Source organism: Micropterus salmoides, unplaced genomic scaffold (assembly GCF_014851395.1).
Source record: "Micropterus salmoides isolate LMB-PRFRI ecotype aquatic unplaced genomic scaffold, ASM1485139v1 Ms_hic_scaffold_15, whole genome shotgun sequence".
NCBI classification, from domain to species: domain Eukaryota; kingdom Metazoa; phylum Chordata; class Actinopteri; order Centrarchiformes; family Centrarchidae; genus Micropterus; species Micropterus salmoides.
In genome coordinates this window covers 11807318-11826721 of record NW_024040596.1, presented here as the reverse complement: position 1 = coordinate 11826721, position 19404 = coordinate 11807318, and the positions used below count along the sequence as shown (strand labels likewise).

The window sequence follows — 19404 nt, the reverse complement described above, 5'->3', positions numbered from 1 at the left end:
GCTGTTGTTTTAATGTTAGCTATAGTAGCAGGAGAGTTGTGAGTATCTTCCCCTGGAGTTGGTGTGCTGGCTCTTGGAAACCATCTCGTCCACTCTGCACGTTAGCTTAGCAGCAGCAGCAGCAGCTTTAGCGTCGAGCTTGTTGGCGCACAACTTAGCTAACTAAGTTCCAGTACTTGCTGTGTTGTTGTTTGCTCTATATCATGGTAGTTTTCATGGTATTGGATTTCTCCAGAATCACATACCCTGCCTTTAATACAATCTACAATTGTGTTCAAAAAATCTAATAACATTGTATAATTAACCTTTTTTAATGAATACCTTCACTTATTGCATGACTGTAATAATGTGGATCAGTTTCAGGAGACTTTGAATGAAACACTGGAAACACTGGAGTCACTTTTGAAGAGGGCCGTTTGCACAATGACGCTGCCCATGATGAACACAACCTCACCCAACTTCCTGTCCTATGCTGTGTCCACTTTCTGCAAGTCCAACGAAACTGTGTTTGAAGTCTCGCTCCATACACTAAACCAGGTGTGTTTGTGTTTGCTAGCACACAGTATGTGGGTTTGTGCCTGCATGTGTCAGCTTGTTGTTATCAGGACAGTGTGATGACTTCTTTTATTTCTGTTTTATGTGAAAAAAATGTTTTATCTATACTTACACTAAAACTGTTGCGGTCTCTTTTTTGTTGACTCTTAAATTGCCTCCTGTTGTCAGATACTGATGGAGCTGATGCTGACAAAACCAGATGAGATGGCGACAATGGCTGGGATGGGGGTGTTAGTGTTCGATCAGCTGCAAAATCAGACCTCGCTGTGGGAAAGCCTTCTAGCTATTCCCCAGCTCTTCTCTCCTGGTTCTGTTGACCAAGTGCTGGGCAGTGCAGAGTCTCTACTCACCAACATACAGGGGTAATGTACTTTCTAAGATGCAGCAAGGGCAGCTGTATGAAGGTGTTTATTTATTTAGTACGTTTAGAAAGAAAATGTATGAAGGGTGTAGTAGAATTAATCACTGTTATGATGGAGTCCACTGTTAGCATGTCTCCTTTTAGTTTGTAAGTCCTGGAGGTTTTGTCTTGTTTTGGACATTAAATGTCATCTTCGCTGTTTCTCTCTCTAGTGCAATGCATGTTATCCAGAGCAATTTCCCTGAAGCCGGTGCCTCATTTCCTACGGCGCATCCACTTATTGTTGGAGGCATTAATCTGATCCACTATGTTCAAAACTGGCCTGGCAAAGGTAACATTGCACCATCAGCTTTATTTAACATACCATATGTCAAGATTTAGAATGTTTTTTTAGGTTGTTTTTAACAAAATGGCTTTTAATGTACTGTATATCAGACATATTTTTTATATTAAGTAAAATAAAAACTGATTACTTAATATACCTTTATGGTACTGTATCATTTCTTAAAATAATGGATCACTATGAAGGCATGACATCCTGCTCCGAGAAATGTTGTCAGTCCAGTTTTGTGCTGATACGCCATTAGGGTACCAAATAACCACGTGATTTGCTTCTGTTTAGATGTGTCCATTTCCCTCGGAGAGGTCGTCATACAGAATAGCTCTCTAAGTGAAATGATGAAACGTGTTCTACAAGAGGTCAGGATACCACTGGACAAGGTACAGTTATGACATTCAGTGACAGGTAAGTAAAAACGCTGATTATCGTGTTACCATGGCACCTGTCAGTGGGTGGGATATGCAACAAGTCCTCCAACCTAAACGACAACATAGGTCCTATTAATCATGCCTTCCAGTACGACCCATATGAGCGTATCCTAAATTAGCGCCCCTACCGGTGGCGTTTGTCCATACCTCCCAAAACAGCAATTTCAAACTTCATTTCCCAACCACACTTATGTTGTGTAAAACACATGACCTACGTCACATGACATAAACATATGTAGACCCCAACGACACAAAGGAGGTTAACCATATTTGTTAGCAGATGTGTGCAGCTGTAGATTGTTGAGACTGTCCTCACCAAAAACACAATCATGTAGATCATTTGTCAAAATTATGACCCACATTTGTACAGCACTAACACAAGAGAAAGACGGTCACATATTATAAATAGCCAGAATGTCCTACTTCGGGTGTACATACCATCTTAGTAGGTTTTCACCCAGGAGACTGGCATTTAATTCATGTGTGAAAAAAGATTGATTTAGGTTTTTAATAACATAGGTTGTGTAACTTATGTTTTTTTGTAGGCCAATTTTTGATAATGATCATGTTGATAATGAACAAAATGTTAATCTTCTCACTACGCATTTCTTGAAAACCCCTTCCACTTGTGTGAACATTTGTGTAACATTCAGAAAGCCCATTCAGTTGCTTCAGTTCGCAGCATTAGCTAGCAACGTTAGCTAGCAACATTAGCAACTGTAACTGTGTAATTAGCTAGCTAACAATCTCAACAAGTCCTCCAACCTAAACAACCATATATGTTGTTTTACCCATGCTGGTTGGTGTTTTTTTTTTTTATATTTACTTTAGGACAGAGCTGGGCTAAGTTAGCGGTTTCCCCCTGTTTCCAGTCTTATGCTAAGTCACCTCCTAGCTGTAATTTCATATGGTGTCATCTGCAAGAGCACACATATTGTAAATGTATTTCCCAAAATGTCTAACTATTCATTTGATGGAACACAGTCTTTTCCTACTGTCTGATTATTTGTGGCAATAATTGAGCTACCATAAATGAGCTACCACTTTATTAAGAGTTTGTCCATAGTTTCAATATATATACTTGTAATCCTCTTTTCTTCTCTAGGCTATTGGCCTAACATTGGACCGAGACACAGTGCGTTTGTACTTGTGTGACAGTAGCAGTAGCCCGATGTGGCTAACAGTAGCGTGCAGTACAGGCACTGTGGACATGCTTCTAAGCTGGATCAGCCCTAAGAAGGTAGCAAAGCAGGTAGGTTAGAATCATATATGTTTTCATCTTCATCAAAGGAGGGAACGACAGAAACCAGAAATTACACATCTGCTTGTTGTGTGTTTTCCTCTTTCCATTTCTATTGTCTCTGCTCTGTCCTCTCACTTTCTCAAAAGCTGCTTGTTTGCGTTCTTCTATCCTTCTCCTAATTTGCATTCTCAAGAGCCACCTTTACATTAGGGGATAGAGAGTATACCAAATGATTAGTCTTCGACTGCAAGAAAGCTGTTTGCCATAGCAACAAGTAACTGCAACTCCCAGATTGCACGTGGGGAACAAAAAACTGCACTGACATCTAAATAGCACTACAACTACAGTAGATGTTGACAGCTAGCCTGACATCAATTAGTGATCTAATGCTGACATATAGCCTTGCTATGATGTGTGTCATATTAACTTACTCAGACATGCCACTTACAAATTCAGTGCTACTGACATTGTAGTGCTAGTGACAATAACAATTTATTTGATCTCAGCTTTCTGCTACCATACCCGATGAATGAATATCAAAAAAAAAAATCGAAATGTACAATATTACATAATAACAAAAAAAACAGTATTGTGCTAACGCCCATATAAATATAATCAACAGTTTTTAGACGTCAATAAAATAAATTGCAGACCAGCTCTTTAGTTCTACTGATGATTTCTATGATGTTTTCCTATGATGTCAAAATAACTTTGCTAAGGTGAATGAATGTGTGAAAGAAATAATACTTTTTGTTTTTAAATGTATACTAAAGTACATACAATGTATATAAAGTGTAATTTAGTCACCTTATTTCTGGCTGCCCTCGTTTAAATTTGGCTTTGTGATAACAAACTTATTTTTGTTATGAATTGGGGCTGTATAAATAAAATTGATTTTTACAAAAAAAAGCCACGATGATATTTATTGTGTAGTGACAGATGGAAAGAGACTAACTTCTTATGTAGGTTGGATTTAGCTAAAATGAATTCAATTTAGCAAATCTCACTCAGCATACCTTCTCCTCTGTCTTTGTCCTCACCAGGCTCTCCTGGAGTGGAGTAAATATGTTGCTCCACATGATATATCATTTGCCAAGGGGCTGCTGCACAGTCTGATGGGAGGTTTATCCCCAGTAGGACAGGGAGGCCCCAACATCACGAGAAATCGGCGTAGCGTTGATACACAACCTCAAAACATCGAGGAGGAGCTGTAAGTACAGTCTGTTCTCTAAATACATTGCCAGTCCATTAGAGGCTACCCAATTTTTGTAATGCTGCAAAAACTAAAGAGATAATCTGACTGAAGCAACTGAATGGGCTTTCTGAATGTCATAAAAATGTGCAGACAAGTTGAAGGGTTTTTTACACTACTGTACATGAAAAAAGAAATTAGCTTAAAATGTCTGAGAAATAGTTTGAAAATGTACGTTACAGTTAACATTTCGGGAAGTTGAAAGCCATTTTTCTATCGATTCATTAACATTTGTTGTACATTTGCTTCCATTTGCTTTTTCCAGCTCATTCAATCCTATAACCACCTTATACAAAAAAAGAAAGAAACAATCTGGAAACCATCTTGAAATTAGCCGCAGTAGAAAATTTAATTCTCCTTGCACACATTAGGCTAAATATTAGAGACTTGTACACAAATCAGTAAGACAGATCTCCCAAAGGTCAAGTTCCCACTGTCATGTGAACAGTTTGTACTTTTTCTGTCCTTGTGTTTTGGCAGGTTTTTGAGGGTCGGTCAAGTGGTGATGGAAATTATAAATCTTGTGCCTGAAGTGGATATGGTTGTTCAGAGTATCCTTGGAACTGGCTTTCAGTCCATGAAGTCAGCAACACTAATCCTTGATACTGTAGAAGGTAAGCCTGGTGTCTGCACACAAACGTGAACAAATGTTTTCCTTTCAGGATGAAATTGACTTTCAATGAAATGTTTGATAGAGGACTGAACTAAGGCATACACGCTAACATGAGCTTTGGGTGTCAACTCTTACAATGAAGCAGCAAGAACAGAGAGATGAAATCTGATGGTTAACGCATTCACAGGACATATTGTGTTGCAAGGAGTGTGACTTGCTTTATTTGTCACACTCTGCCACAGTCATTGTTGTTATTTCTACCTGGAGTATATGCACTGTATAACCTAGAGGAAAAAGTTCACATCCTATATCAGGGGACTGATAAAAGATAGAAAATGTTGAACTAAGTATAGCAGCATGCTGGAAATGGAGTACATGTACTGTATTACCTAGTGTTAAAAAGAAGTTCACACCCTATCTCAGGGGGCCGATGGAAGACAGAAAGACTAGTGGAGTTACCATGTGGGAAATGGATACACACACACACACACACACACACACACACACACACACACACACACACACACACACACACACACACACACACACACACACACACACACACACAGGAAACTTACAAGGAAAAAACTATCCCCCTGGGACGTATTGCACAAAAGAAATAGAGGTCAAGTGGGTAACTCAAGGAGTTAGGTGCATTGCTTTTTTAAACTCTGTGTTGAAAATGTAATTTTATTTCACTGCAAATCACTGAATAGGACTGTGGTCAACTGATCTGGCTTTGTCCTTGTTTTTATTGTCTAAACTCTTCCTGGTTTGCAGAAATGATGACCAATGTCCTGGAAGATGCTGATCAGCTGCAACTGACTTATCTAATGTTGCTGACAAACGAGCCTGGCGGAAGCGTTTGGATCGGTCACGTTCTTGACAGTTTGATGGAAAACATTGTGAAGGTATGCCAGCAGTATTTCAACTGCCCATGAGCCTTTGGCTATGTATCTCTTAAAGCTTCAACCTTGCACTTACCATAGATATACAATGTAATTGACGATTAAATTTACCTTTAGTAAATGACTCACTTGCATGTTATTTGATATAAATTCATAAAGTATAATTTATTAAAACAGTAAGAACATGAATGTGTATGAAATGATGAAAGTCTGACAGCTCTCGGTGATATGAAATGCAGTGACTTTAGGGGATGACATGTTTGAGGTTTTTGGTAATAGTATGGAAGTATGAAACACTTTTTTTGCTTCTGTTTTCCTAGGGTCTGGCATCTGAGTCTTTAACATGTGAGGATCTCTTGGGTCCCTTTGAGGGGCTCTTAAACACAAAGAGCATAAGTATTGAGGTGTGGAGATCAATGATCTGCCAGAACAGCTCCACTCTACAGCAAGCTCTACTGATGGACTGGCTGCCATTGATTCAGAAGGTAAAAATTACTACACTACATTTGAAGACTTTCATTTTGAAGTGATATGCTGTCTGAAACTATGTGAAAAAAGCATGAATGATTATTGAGTCCTCCTCCAACTTTATGCTACACTCTTTACCTTTCTTCATTGTTTTGGGGGGTGTTTTGTGTTGGAATTTCTTTCTTCATTTTGGGGTTAATGTATTGTAGAAATGTGTGGGATCTATTTAATCAGTCAGTATGCATATCTCTATCAACAGACCCTTTATAAAGAAACACTTACAGAAAAATTGTATCCATCAATAATTAGTTTACTTATTTTAGAAAGTTTAGAAAACTCTCACAGACAGTTGATATACTATAACATAGGTGAACATCTCAAGAATGATAAAGCAATTCTAGCTTGGGGCGGCTCCAGTCAACAGTATGATGTTACTGGGACTCAAACAACAACAAAACAACAAACAACAACAAAATGCTGATTATATACATGAGTATGAGACATGAGTATTCCAGACACATTCTGACTGTATACTTCATGTTTTCTCCTCTTGCAAATTACCTTTTGGTATACCAGTTTACAAAACATGAAAACTAATTTTCCCTGTTGTTAGTATAGGTTATGATGTCCTACACGAACACACATAAGTATTTAAAGTTATAGAGAAATACTTAAGATGTTTTTTGTTTTTTTTAACTTTATTTTTGTATTATGTACTGTAAATGTACAAAAATAGCATGTGTAAGGGATTTTGTTCTATATTGAATATTTAAAAAAATATTATTTCATAATATGTTTCCACAGGCAGGAGAAATGTACAGCAACCTCACAGGTCCAGCAGACTACAACGTAACACTTCCCATGATTCTCTCTGAGTGGCACAAGTTGTATAATAACAGTGTGCAGTTTGGAGTGCTTTTGGAGAGAGTGGCGACAGCGCTGGGCGGAGAATACTGGATGAACTGGATGCCAGACAACATCACCTACGATGTTACTGGGACACTTCAACAAAGGTCTTAAGAGTGCTACCGTGCTCGGCATATCTGCTTTCAATTATTATTCTTATTAACTTCAAATATGTAAAGGCCAGGCCCACCAACATTGAAGACATTTGATTTAAGTTTGACAAGGCTAAGCAAATGGCCTATTTCAGTGAATTTAATGGAAGGGAAAAAATAAAGGTTGATAGGAAGATCTATTTTCCACCATGATGTGTTTTAGATAATGTGAACAATGTCTCACTTCAAGCTGTTGGTTATAATTTCACTGTCTTAACAGTGTTTTGCTTTTGCTTTGCTTTGCTTGTAGTGTTTTCTTGTTCATGGTGAATCTTGGAGAAAAGATTGAGAAGAGTCAGCTGTGGCCCGAGGTAAAGAACTATTTCCACATGGTTTACTGGATTATCAACTACAGGCCTGGTGTCACAACTCAGCCAGCAAACTGTGAGTCACATCTATTTTCTTCTTTTTATGTATTGTGCTAGCAGCTTGCATCAGCTTGTGTATATCAGTTAAACATGTGCAGGGTGAATATGTCTAGTAAATATTTCTCCAAATGATACAGCATCTATCCATTAATTGCCAAAACAAGTTTGCCCACAAAAAACAATGATTTATTTAACTTAAACACAACCTATTTCAGTATGTATGTAATACGTTTACTTCGCCCACCAGGTTCAGTTAACATCTCCACCTTAGTCATTCACTGCGACACTGGTTTGAACTGGACACAGTTTGTTCAAGCAGTAACTCAGGTTTTGATGTCACCAAGCCCAGATGTCCTGGTGAAGTAAGTGACAAAGTTTGTAACTTTTAATGACTCGTGTCTTGAATTTCATTGAATGTGGACATGATGCATGTATTGTATATGCTCTGGTATTGAATTTTGTGTTCTGTTGCTGACTTTCAAAGGAGATACAATGTGTAAAATAGTAGTATGCTCAAGTGGTGCTGGTAGGCAGATTTTTTACCTTTATACAGAGACAGGCTAGCTGGTTCCCTGTTTTAACTCTTTGTGCTAAGTTAAGATAACCGACTGGTGGCTCCAGTTTAATATAGAGTGCACAGATTGAGAGTTATATTGATAATTTCATGTGTATTTCTCAAAATGTCGAACTGTTCTTTTAATAAATGTTTAAGATAAAAATATTGCATTTTTTTGCGATTTGTAATATGATTAATATATTTGAATTATGGAATTCACTACTAACAGAGGTGGTTACATCAGAAGTAGTATTATTTATTGTTGTAAAGGTTTTACATACATTTCTCATAGCCATTTATATAATTCTGTTCTCTTCTCTTTTGTCTATAGTTGTCTCAAAGGAACTGTGAATTTGTTGCAGTATGTTTATGGTGACATCTATACACGTCTGGCAGGATCATATTTAAACAAAGAAATCGAAGGTGGCGATACGCTCTCTGTCTACATGATTAATCTGATGCATAACCTGGATGGCTTTGTCCAGGCTATCACCGTCCATCCTGACCAAAACATCTCTAACCCTGATGTCATGCTACCCCTCATCAGTAACCTGTTCCAATCCACAGGTCTGACACCACTGCTGCCTCTGCTCCTCAGTGATGGTCCCTTCAATGTCTCTGCATTGTTTGATGTAGCCTCACAGCTTGGCAACTTTATTTTCAATGAGACAGACCCAACAATGTCTGAACTGGAACAGCTGATACTGCAGTTGCTCTCCTTGGGGGGTAATCTCAACATGTCTCTCTCCCGCATCATGGCACACAATCTACTTAAATATTCAGACTACTTCCACCCTGACAATGTGACCCTGCTCAAAGAAGCCATCCAGCCTTTCACCAACCAGACCTCAGCCATCCTCAGTGCCATGGAGCTACTGAAGACAGTGAGGAATTCTCCAAATGGTGACCCAACTAACATCATTCTTGGGTACATACTCCAGCTTCAAGAACTTGTGAAATCTCTGAATACACTACCGAATGGGCAGCTGAGTACAGCACAAGCCACTGACCTCCAGCTGCTTTTGAAGGACTTTCTCAATCTCCTCACGCCCGAGAACCTTCAGAACCTGACTCAAGCTGGACCAGACGCTGTCCAGAACATTGTTACACAGACAATTGTAACATTCCTACCACCTGAGGTCCAACAGGAAGCTGCTCACTTTCTCCAGGATTTCAAAGCTCTGCAGAATCAGATGACCAAATGTGCAGCAGGCCAGAACTGTTTGGCTGGAGTCTCAGAAATCTTCACGTTCTTGGATCAGATATTTGACATGATGCTCTCAAACAACACTAATTTTACCATCAATATACCTTCAAACAGCTCTGTTTTGGAGAAACAGGAATATGACGAAATTACATCCTTGTTCTTCTCACTTCTCCTGTCCTCCTATGATACTGCTAATTTGGAAACATTCAATCAAACTTTTCATTTCATCAGATTGATTATGGCCTCACCAGTTTTTAATGTGTCTGATGTCCAGAATGCTCTGAGACAGTCAAACCTAACCCTCGAGGAGCTGTACAGCATTGCTGCACTTGTTGGAACTGCCAACATAAATGACTTGATGGTAAATATATTGGAGATTATCAATGCTAGCCAATGTTTGGAACCACAACATAACCCGATGGTGACAGCCCATTGTATTATGGGATTGATAGATGGGGTCATTTTATTTTAAACACTTGCTAAATAGTACTTGGCTCACTTGTTATTTGACATGTTGAGCAACAAAGCACTGTTCAGACTTTAAAAGCTTTATTATAAATTCATAAAGTATACTTTGTTTAAAAAAATGGGTATGAAACTATGTGCAAGTCTGACAGCTCTCGGTGATATGAAATGCAGTGACTTTAGGGGATGACATGTTTGAGGTTTTTGGTAATAGTATGGAAGACAATAAAGGTAGCAAACACTTTTTTTGCTTCTGTTTTCCTAGGGTCTGGCATCTGAGTCTTTAACATGTGAGGATCTCTTGGGTCCCTTTGAGGGGCTCTTAAACACAAAGAGCATAAGTATTGAGGTGTGGAGATCAATGATCTGCCAGAACAGCTCCACTCTACAGCAAGCTCTACTGATGGACTGGCTGCCATTGATTCAGAAGGTAAAAATTACTACACTACATTTGAAGACTTTCATTTTGAAGTGATATGCTGTCTGAAACTATGTGAAAAACATAAATGATTATTGAGTCCTCCTCCAACTTTATGCTACACTCTTTAATTTTCTTTATTGTTTTGGAGGTGTTTTGTGTTGGAACGTCTTTCTTTATTTTTGCAGTTGAATTGTTCTGTATTGTAGAAATTTTCTGAATTCCACCAGTCAATATGAAAAGCTTTAAAAAGAAACACTTACAGAAAATTGTATCCATCTATGATTGGTTTACATATTGTCTACTTATGTTTTGAAAATTCTACTAGAAAGGTGATATATAACAGTGAACATCTCAAGAATGGTAAAGCAGTTCCAGCTATAGATAACAACTTCTTAGGAGTGCTACAGACAACAACACTTATGATGTTACTGGGACTCTCCAACACAGTGCTGATTATGTACATGTAGGGTTTGATTCCGGACACATTCTGACTGTATACTTCACGTTTTCTCCTCTTGCAAATTTCCTTTTGGTATACCAATTTACAGTACATGAAAACAGATTTTCCCCTGTTCTTAGTGTAAGTGATGGTGTCCTACATTAATATTGTATGTTACAGATAAATACTTTTACAGAGAAATAAATAGATTTTTAGTGTTTTTTTCAACTTTATCGCTGTTAATTATATACTTTAAATGTGGGAAAATAACGTGTCAGGGATTATCTTTCAAATTAAATGATTTTAAAATTATCTCATATTTTGTTTCCAAAAGGCACAAGAAATGTACAGCAACCTCACAGGTCCAGCAGACTACAACATAACACTTCCCATGATTCTCTCTGAGTGGCACAAGTTGTATAATAACAGTGTGCAGTTTGGAGTGCTTTTGGAGAGAGTGGCAACAGCGCTGGGCGGAGGATACTGGATGAAGTGGATGCCAGACAACATCACTCATGATGTTACTGAGACACTTCAACAAAGGTCTTAAGAAACTTCTGATAATATACCTAAAGGGTTTCATTCCCAAGCGCTACTGTACTTTGCATATCTGCTTTTGATTTGAACACATGATTGTCATGTACTCCAGAATATTGATAATTTGTAATTAACACTCCTTAAGTCTTAAAATTAAAAATCATAAAATATCTTTAACTTAGAAAATGTAAGACCCAGGAACACCAACATTTTTTCCAGTGAAGACATTAGATTTAAGTTCAACAAGACAATGCAAATGGCCTGTTTCAGTGAATTTAGTGGAAAGGAAAAAAATAAAGGTTAATAGGAAGATCTATTTTCCACCATGATGTGTTTTAGATAATGTGAACAATGTCTCACTTCAAGCTGTTGGTTATAATTTCACTGTCTTAACAGTGTTTTGCTTTTGCTTTGCTTTGCTTGTAGTGTTTTCTTGTTCATGGTGAATCTTGGAGAAAAGATTGAGAAGAGTCAGCTGTGGCCCGAGGTAAAGAACTATTTCCACATGGTTTACTGGATTATCAACTACAGGCCTGGTGTCACAACTCAGCCAGCAAACTGTGAGTCCCATTTCATCTCATCTATTCTTGTCTGTTCTCTTATCTCTTCCTGCATTGTGCTAGTAGCTCGCAAAGGCATACATCAAGGCAATACAGGGTGTATATGAGGCCTACAAAATCAATTCAACATGTGACATTGTGAATATGTCTAGTACATATTTCTCCAAATAATAGATTTATTCATTTAGTGCCAAAACAAGTTTGCCTAAACAAAACAATGGTTTATTTAACATAGTAAAATAAACACAACCTATTTCAGTATGTATGTAATATGTTTACTTCCCCCATCAGGTTCAGTTAACAACTCCACGTTAGACATTCATTGTGATACTGGTTTGAACTGGACACAGTTTGTTCAAGCAATGACTCAGGTTCTGAAGTCACCAAATCAAGACGTCCTGGTGAAGTAAGTGACAAAGTTTGTAACTTTTGATGAATGAATGTTGTCTTGAATTCCATTGAATGTGGACACGATGCATGATTTTTTATGCTTTGGAATTGAATTTTCTGTTCTGTTGTTGACTTTAACTGACAGGATGTTGACTCATTAAAACAACTATTTAAAGGATAATTTAATCTACCTCTCTGCAAAAGTGTGTTTCCCAAAATGTCGAACAAATCTTTAATTACATGATTAACACAAACTCACTGATATTGTTAAAGATTTGCATGACGATAAATATGTGTACTGAGAGAGGTGTTACATTATTATTATTTATTATTGTAACTGTTTCACGTTACTCATAGCCATTTCTAAAATTCAGAATGTTCTCTTCTCTTTTCTCTGTAGTTGTCTCAAAGGAACTGTAAACCTGTTGCAATATGTTTATAGTGACATCTATAAACATCTGACAGGAAGTGAAGGCGGAGATCCGCTCTCTGGCTACCTGATTAATCTGATGCATAACCTGGATGGCTTTGTCCAGGCTATCACCATCCTACCTGACCAAAACATCTCTAACCCTGATGTCATGCTACCCCTCATCAGTAACCTGTTCCAATCCACAGGTCTGACACCACTGCTGCCTCTGCTCCTCAGTGATGGTCCCTTCAATGTCTCTGCATTGTTTGATGTAGCCTCACAGCTTGGCAACTTTATTTTCAATGAGACAGACCCAACAATGTCTGAACTGGAACAGCTGATACTGCAGTTGCTCTCCTTGGGGGGTAATCTCAACATGTCTCTCTCCCGCATCATGGCACACAATCTACTTAAATATTCAGACTACTTCCACCCTGACAATGTGACCCTGCTCAAAGAAGCCATCCAGCCTTTCACCAACCAGACCTCAGCCATCCTCAGTGCCATGGAGCTACTGAAGACAGTGAGGAATTCTCCAAATGGTGACCCAACTAACATCATTCTTGGGTACATACTCCAGCTTCAAGAACTTGTGAAATCTCTGAATACACTACCGAATGGGCAACTGAGTACAGCACAAGCCACTGACCTCCAGCTGCTTTTGAAGGACTTTCTCAATCTCCTCACGCCCGAGAACCTTCAGAACCTGACTCAAGCTGGACCAGACGCTGTCCAGAACATTGTTACACAGACAATTGTAACATTCCTACCACCTGAGGTCCAACAGGAAGCTGCTTGCTTTCTCCAGGATTTCAAAGCTCTGCAGAATCAGATGACCAAATGTGCAGCAGGCCAGAACTGTTTGGCTGGAGTCTCAGAAATCTTCACGTTCTTGGATCAGATATTTGACATGATGCTCTCAAACAACACTAATTTTACCATCAATATACCTTCAAACAGCTCTGTTTTGGAGAAACAGGAATATGACGAAATTACATCCTTGTTCTTCTCACTTCTCCTGTCCTCCAATGATACTGCTAATTTGGAAACATTCAATCAGACTTTTCATTTCATCAGATTGATTATGGCCTCACCAGTTTTTAATGTGTCTGATGTCCAGAATGCTCTGAGACAGTCAAACCTAACCCTCGAGGAGCTGTACAGCATTGCTGCACTTGTTGGAACTGCCAACATAAATGACTTGATGGTAAATATATTGGAGATTATCAATGCTAGCCAATGTTTGGAACCACAGCTTAACCCGATGGTGACAGCCCAGTGTATTATGGGATTGATAAATGGGGTCAGCCGTTTCCTAACATTCCTTCCTGCTCTCCAGAATGAGACAGCCATCCTCTCCCTCATCCCGTTAATCGTCAATAACACTATCGGTGATGTCTTCCTAGTTAACTTCAGCTCCAATCCTAACATGGCTCTCGTGCACACTCTGAACAGCACCCTGGCCAATGTCAAGATGAGCCTCCAAGTGAACCACCTGAACACCCCAGAGATCATGGATGAAATCAGAGTGCTGGAGGGTCTGATACAACTAGCTGCCACCCCACAACCATTTAACAATAATGGTAACACCACCTTGAATCCGAACCCCATGTATTCACAGAAAGTATATCTGGAGATTGTGGATTGGTACTTGAAAAGGCTGGAAAATATCACCAGCAACAGCTCACTCTCAGTGCTCCTAGAACCCTTTTTCTCCCTCACAGAAATGCAAGTGACATTACAGCTGTCACAAACAGATTTCTCTTTGTTTGTGAGTAACCAGGTTGAGGCCCTGATAAACAATCTCCAGTACCCAATAGATGTTGCTGGAGTGAGTATTATTGGCCAGACAACAGTTGAGATTATCCAGCATCTATTTGAATTAATAAAGGTCAACCTAGAGTTTCAGAATAATGTCCCAGGTTCAGAGCCATTGTTCAACGCAACCATTCTGCATACCACTGAGCTCAGAGTTAAGCTATACCTTGACCTCATGCGGAAGATATTCAACATGATGCTCTCTGACAACAGGAATGTCACCATCAAAACAAGCGCAGCCAACTCTGTTCTGGGGGAACAGGAATATGAGGAAATTACGTCCTTGTTCTTCTCACTCCTCCTGTCCTCATACGATGCTGCTAATTTGGAAACATTCAACCAGACCCTTAATTTCATTAGACTGATCATCACTACACCAGATATTAGTGTGTCTGATGTCCAGAATGCTCTGAGACAGTCGAATCTAACCCTTGATGAGCTGAACAGCATTGCTGCACTCGCTGGAGCTGCCAACATAAATGACTTGCTGGTAAATATATTGGAGATTATCAAACCTCGAGAGTGTTTTGAGCCACAGCAAAACCCAATGGTGACATTCCAGTGTGTTATGGGTTTGATAAACACGGCCAGCAGTTTCTTAACATTCCTTCCTGCTCTCCAGAATGAGACAGCCATCCTCTCCCTCATCCCGTTAATCGTCAATAACACTATCAGTGATGTCTTCCAAGTTAACTTCAGCTCCAATCCTAACATGGCTCTCATGCACACTCTGAACAGCACCCTGGCCAATGTCAAGATGAGCCTCCAAGTGAACCACCTGAACACCCCAGAGATCATGGATGAAATCAGAGTGCTGGAGGGTCTGATACAACTAGCTGCCACCCCACAACCATTTAACAATAATGGTAACACCACCTTGAATCCGAACCCCATGTATTCACAGAAAGTATATCTGGAGATTGTGGATTGGTACTTGAAAAGGCTGGAAAATATCACCAGCAACAGCTCACTCTCAGTGCTCCTAGAACCCTTTTTCTCCCTCACAGAAATGCAAGTGACATTACAGCTGTCACAAACAGATTTCTCTTTGTTTGTGAGTAACCAGGTTGAGGCCCTGATAAACAATCTCCAGTACCCAATAGATGGTGCAGGGCTGAGTAAAATTGGCCAGACAACAGTTGAGATTCTCCGGGGTCTATTTGAATTAATCAACCTAGAGATTCAGAATAATGTCTCAGGATCAGAGCCGTCATTCAACACAACTATTCTGCATGTCACTGAGCGCCAGGTTGAGCTATACCTCAACCTCATACAGAAGTGGATAAAGCAACCCAATGTCCAGTTGGCCCTCACTAATATTCTCCAATGGGGAAACTCTTCCATGAATGTCTTCACCCCTGTGACAGACCTCCAGCACCTGCTGCAGACGATGGATAATATTGTCAGTGAGGATCAACTGGCTTACCTCTTCATCGTTGGCAATATCACCCAGTCCCTGAGCAATGCCTTAATGGTGGCAGAGCAACCAGGTGGCCAACAGAGTGACCACTTCTCAGCCGCCATCTTGGAAGCACTCCAAAGTGCTATGCAAATACTTACCCCAGCCATTGGCCCCCTGCCGCTCTCCGTACAGCAGGACATCCTGGAAATTGTGCAGGACACACTTAAGCTCATTGTCCAACCAGACATGAGTTTTGCCTCATCACGTAACATCTCCCTCCTCATCCTCAAGAGGGCTGAGAGCGTCATTCAACAGACAGTACCACAAATGTTTGCTGAATACTTGCTGCCTGGACTGAAAGTAGCAACCACATACTTTGAGAGCATCTTCACAGCCAGTGGACCAGACAGCTGGAATCAAATGTGAGTGATGCTGCTATTTTCCTAATACTTAATACATAATTATGTTATGCAGTAATGGATAAGAAAGACTTGAAATGAGCACCCATCAACAAATGTATATAAAAACTATCCATGGCAGAGAAACAAACAATATTATATTCATTGTATTAATTTGACAAAACCGTTGATTTCGTATCGAAAAACCCATTCTGCCCAGCATCAAATAGCAGTCATATTAAGTTAACAACTAACTTGGGAACATAGCAGAGCATTTAGAAGCTGAAGAGCCAGATATTTGCCTGGAGACAAAAACAGAGCTAAAAGGAAAGTGAATATTGGACTTATATTCATCAGGTGGACAGAAACATGACTCCATATGAATGCTAATTTTGCTAATGCTAAAATGCAGAATATGCAAGTAAGCAACATATAAAAGTGATATAAAAATTTATGTGGTAAGAATTTGTCAATGTTGTCTTTACAGCTTTTTTCTGCTGCCCCAAAGTGGCCAAAAATCAACCATAGTGTTAGTTCTGGCAGGCAACGAAGTCAAGCTCAGTTCACAATCTCAGCTAGTTAAAGAAAATTAATTGTAATCATTTGGTTTTCAGAAAATACTCCCTCAGTAGATAACTAGTAAAAACCAGCAGGCATCTGCATTAGGGATGCACCGAATATTCGGTCACCGAAATTAATCGGCCCAAAATAGCAAAAATAGCACTTTCGGTGTTAAATTTTACTGAACAATTAAATTGACATGTCAGCAGTGTGGAAGCATTTTAAAGTGTCTGAGAAAGACGCAAAAATCGGCGTTTGCAGACAGGGTTCTGCTGAATTATATCGTAGCACATCCACACCATCTGTGGCTGACTTCTCAGAAAAGGCAACAAACCATCTGACCCGCTTTGAGTGTTTCTGTCACTCGTTTATGAGAAGGCGATTAAGCTAGACGAACCTACATTTGGAGTGCACACGTATTCAAGCCTTTATGGTAAGTGAAACGGACCAGAGCGAGCGACTATATCCTGTCATTTTCTCTCTTTACAAAGAAAAGTGTTGCAGTATGAGAGTCCTACCTAAAGAGAGGCTATTAAGTCTTCATGTTGCGCAATAGAACCACTTACCACATTATTGATCAAATTGGGTCGGACTTGATGAATTTAGCACGAGGATACACATATGTGACAACATCTGGTTTTCAAAATAAGGTGTCTATACAGGATGGAAATAACTTTAATTTGAATATATTCACAGAATGTATAAAACATATTACATGTGTATATTAAAACTAAACTTTACCATACCGGACCCTCTCGGGCCTCGGGCCCACCCCCCATAGTCTCTCCAAATCCTGAGTAAAAAGCATAATTTGACCATTAAATTTATGCAATGGTAAAAAAAAATTGGCAAAATAAATGGAATAAAGGTGAATGTGCTTGTTCGGTATTCTGCAAATTTTTTCATTACATTCGGTTTTCGGCTTTGGCCAAGAATTTTTATTTCGGTGCATCCCTAAACTACATTCCAATTTTAATAATTAGCAACCACTAGTCCAGATACACAGTTTAAACCAAACAGAAAGATGGGGTGCATGCCTTCCTGTAATGCTTTGATACAATTTGATGAGACATGATGACATTTTAATGAGACACATTCAGCTGTGAAATATTGATATGCTTTGTTTCTTAAGAATTGTGAACGAGATGAAGACAGTCCAGCACCTGCTGCAGACGATGGATAATATTGTCAGTGAGGATCAACTGGCTTACCTCTTCATCGTTGGCAATATCACCCAGTCCCTGAGCAATGCCCTAATGGTGGCAGAGCAACCAGGTGGCCAACAGAGTGACCACTTCTCAGCCGCCATCTTGGAAGCACTCCAAAGTGCTATGCAAATACTTACCCCAGCCATTGGCCCCCTGCCGCTCTCCGTACAGCAGGACATCCTGGAAATTGTGCAGGACACACTTAAGCTCATTGTCCAACCAGACATGAGTTTTGCCTCATCACGTAACATCTCCCTCCTCATCCTCAAGAGGGCTGAGAGCGTCATTCAACAGACAGTACCACAAATGTTTGCTGAATACTTGCTGCCTGGACTGAAAGTAGCAACCACATACTTTGAGAGCATCTTCACAGCCAGTGGACCAGACAGCTGGAATCAGATGTGAGTGATGCTGCTATTTTCCTAATACTTAATACATAATTATGTTATGCAGTAATGGATAAGAAATGATTGAAATGAGCACCCATCAACAAATGTATATAAAAACTATCCATGGCAGAGAAACAAACAATATTATATTCATTGTATTAATTTGACAAAACCGTTGATTTCGTATCGAAAAACCCATTCTGCCCAGCATCAAATAGCAGTCATATTAAGTTAACAACTAACTTGGGAACATAGCAGAGCATTTAGAAGCTGAAGAGCCAGATATTTGCCTGGAGACAAAAACAGAGCTAAAAGGAGAGTGAATATTGGACTTATATTCATCAGGTGGACAGAAACATGACTCCATATGAATGCTAATTTTGCTAATGCTAAAATGCAGAATATGCAAGTAAGCAACATATAAAAGTGATATAAAAATTTATATGGTGGTAGATTGTCAATGTTGTCTTTACAGCTTTTTTCTGCTGCCCTACAAGTGGCCAAAAATCAACCATAGTGTTAGTTCTGGCAGGCAACGAAGTCAAGCTCAGTTCACAATCTCAGCACATCAGCTGATAGCAGCCATTTTAAGCCAGACACATCAGCTGACAGCTCAGCTGAATCCTCTCTTAGCATTCACTGCAAATTCCATATAAGGCGCCTTATTTAAGCTGCTATAGCCTTCCTCTGCAAGCAGCTCATAACCCGCCGCTACCCCAGCTCTGACTTTCAGGCCATATCTGATTAATCGTGTAATTTGGTAAAAATGCCTCCTCTATACTATACCAGTGGGGTCTTTACAGCTGCTCTTTGCCTAGGGCTTTCCAAGTGTGCACGTGGATGGGCAGGGAGGTGCTTTCCCTGCCTTATGGCTTTCCACGTAGGCACGTGGACGGGTGGGGAGATTCCAGAAAACAGAATTTTAGTTTCTTTTATGAAAGTTGTCCTGACTGAAATCAGTTTATTGGATGTTTTATTATGCATATGTTATAGACTTGGCCAACCAGGACAGTTTAGACCTTTTCATCTGTATTCAGTGCTTAAGGT

The 19404-nt window shown here is 39.5% G+C and overlaps 1 protein-coding gene across 3 annotated transcripts in view; it reads left to right on the top strand.

Moving 5' to 3' along the window:
- The window catches only part of abca12 (ATP-binding cassette, sub-family A (ABC1), member 12), an 82876-nt gene that overhangs the window by 12913 nt on the left and 50559 nt on the right, over positions 1-19404 (top strand). For 2 of the 3 annotated variants that reach the window (XM_038720308.1, XM_038720309.1), the window contains exons 7-25: positions 358-537; positions 724-917; positions 1129-1247; positions 1539-1636; positions 2790-2936; positions 3971-4137; positions 4660-4793; positions 5573-5703; positions 6021-6185; positions 6973-7181; positions 7477-7610; positions 7842-7956; positions 8482-9718; positions 10088-10252; positions 11017-11225; positions 11646-11779; positions 12071-12185; positions 12570-16223; positions 17893-18369. In XM_038720308.1, coding sequence (XP_038576236.1) covers positions 358-537; positions 724-917; positions 1129-1247; positions 1539-1636; positions 2790-2936; positions 3971-4137; positions 4660-4793; positions 5573-5703; positions 6021-6185; positions 6973-7181; positions 7477-7610; positions 7842-7956; positions 8482-9718; positions 10088-10252; positions 11017-11225; positions 11646-11779; positions 12071-12185; positions 12570-16223; positions 17893-18369 — 7784 coding nt within the window. The remainder of the gene's footprint in view (positions 1-357; positions 538-723; positions 918-1128; positions 1248-1538; positions 1637-2789; positions 2937-3970; positions 4138-4659; positions 4794-5572; positions 5704-6020; positions 6186-6972; positions 7182-7476; positions 7611-7841; positions 7957-8481; positions 9719-10087; positions 10253-11016; positions 11226-11645; positions 11780-12070; positions 12186-12569; positions 16224-17892; positions 18370-19404) is intronic. The other variant, XM_038720310.1, reaches the window with a different exon arrangement.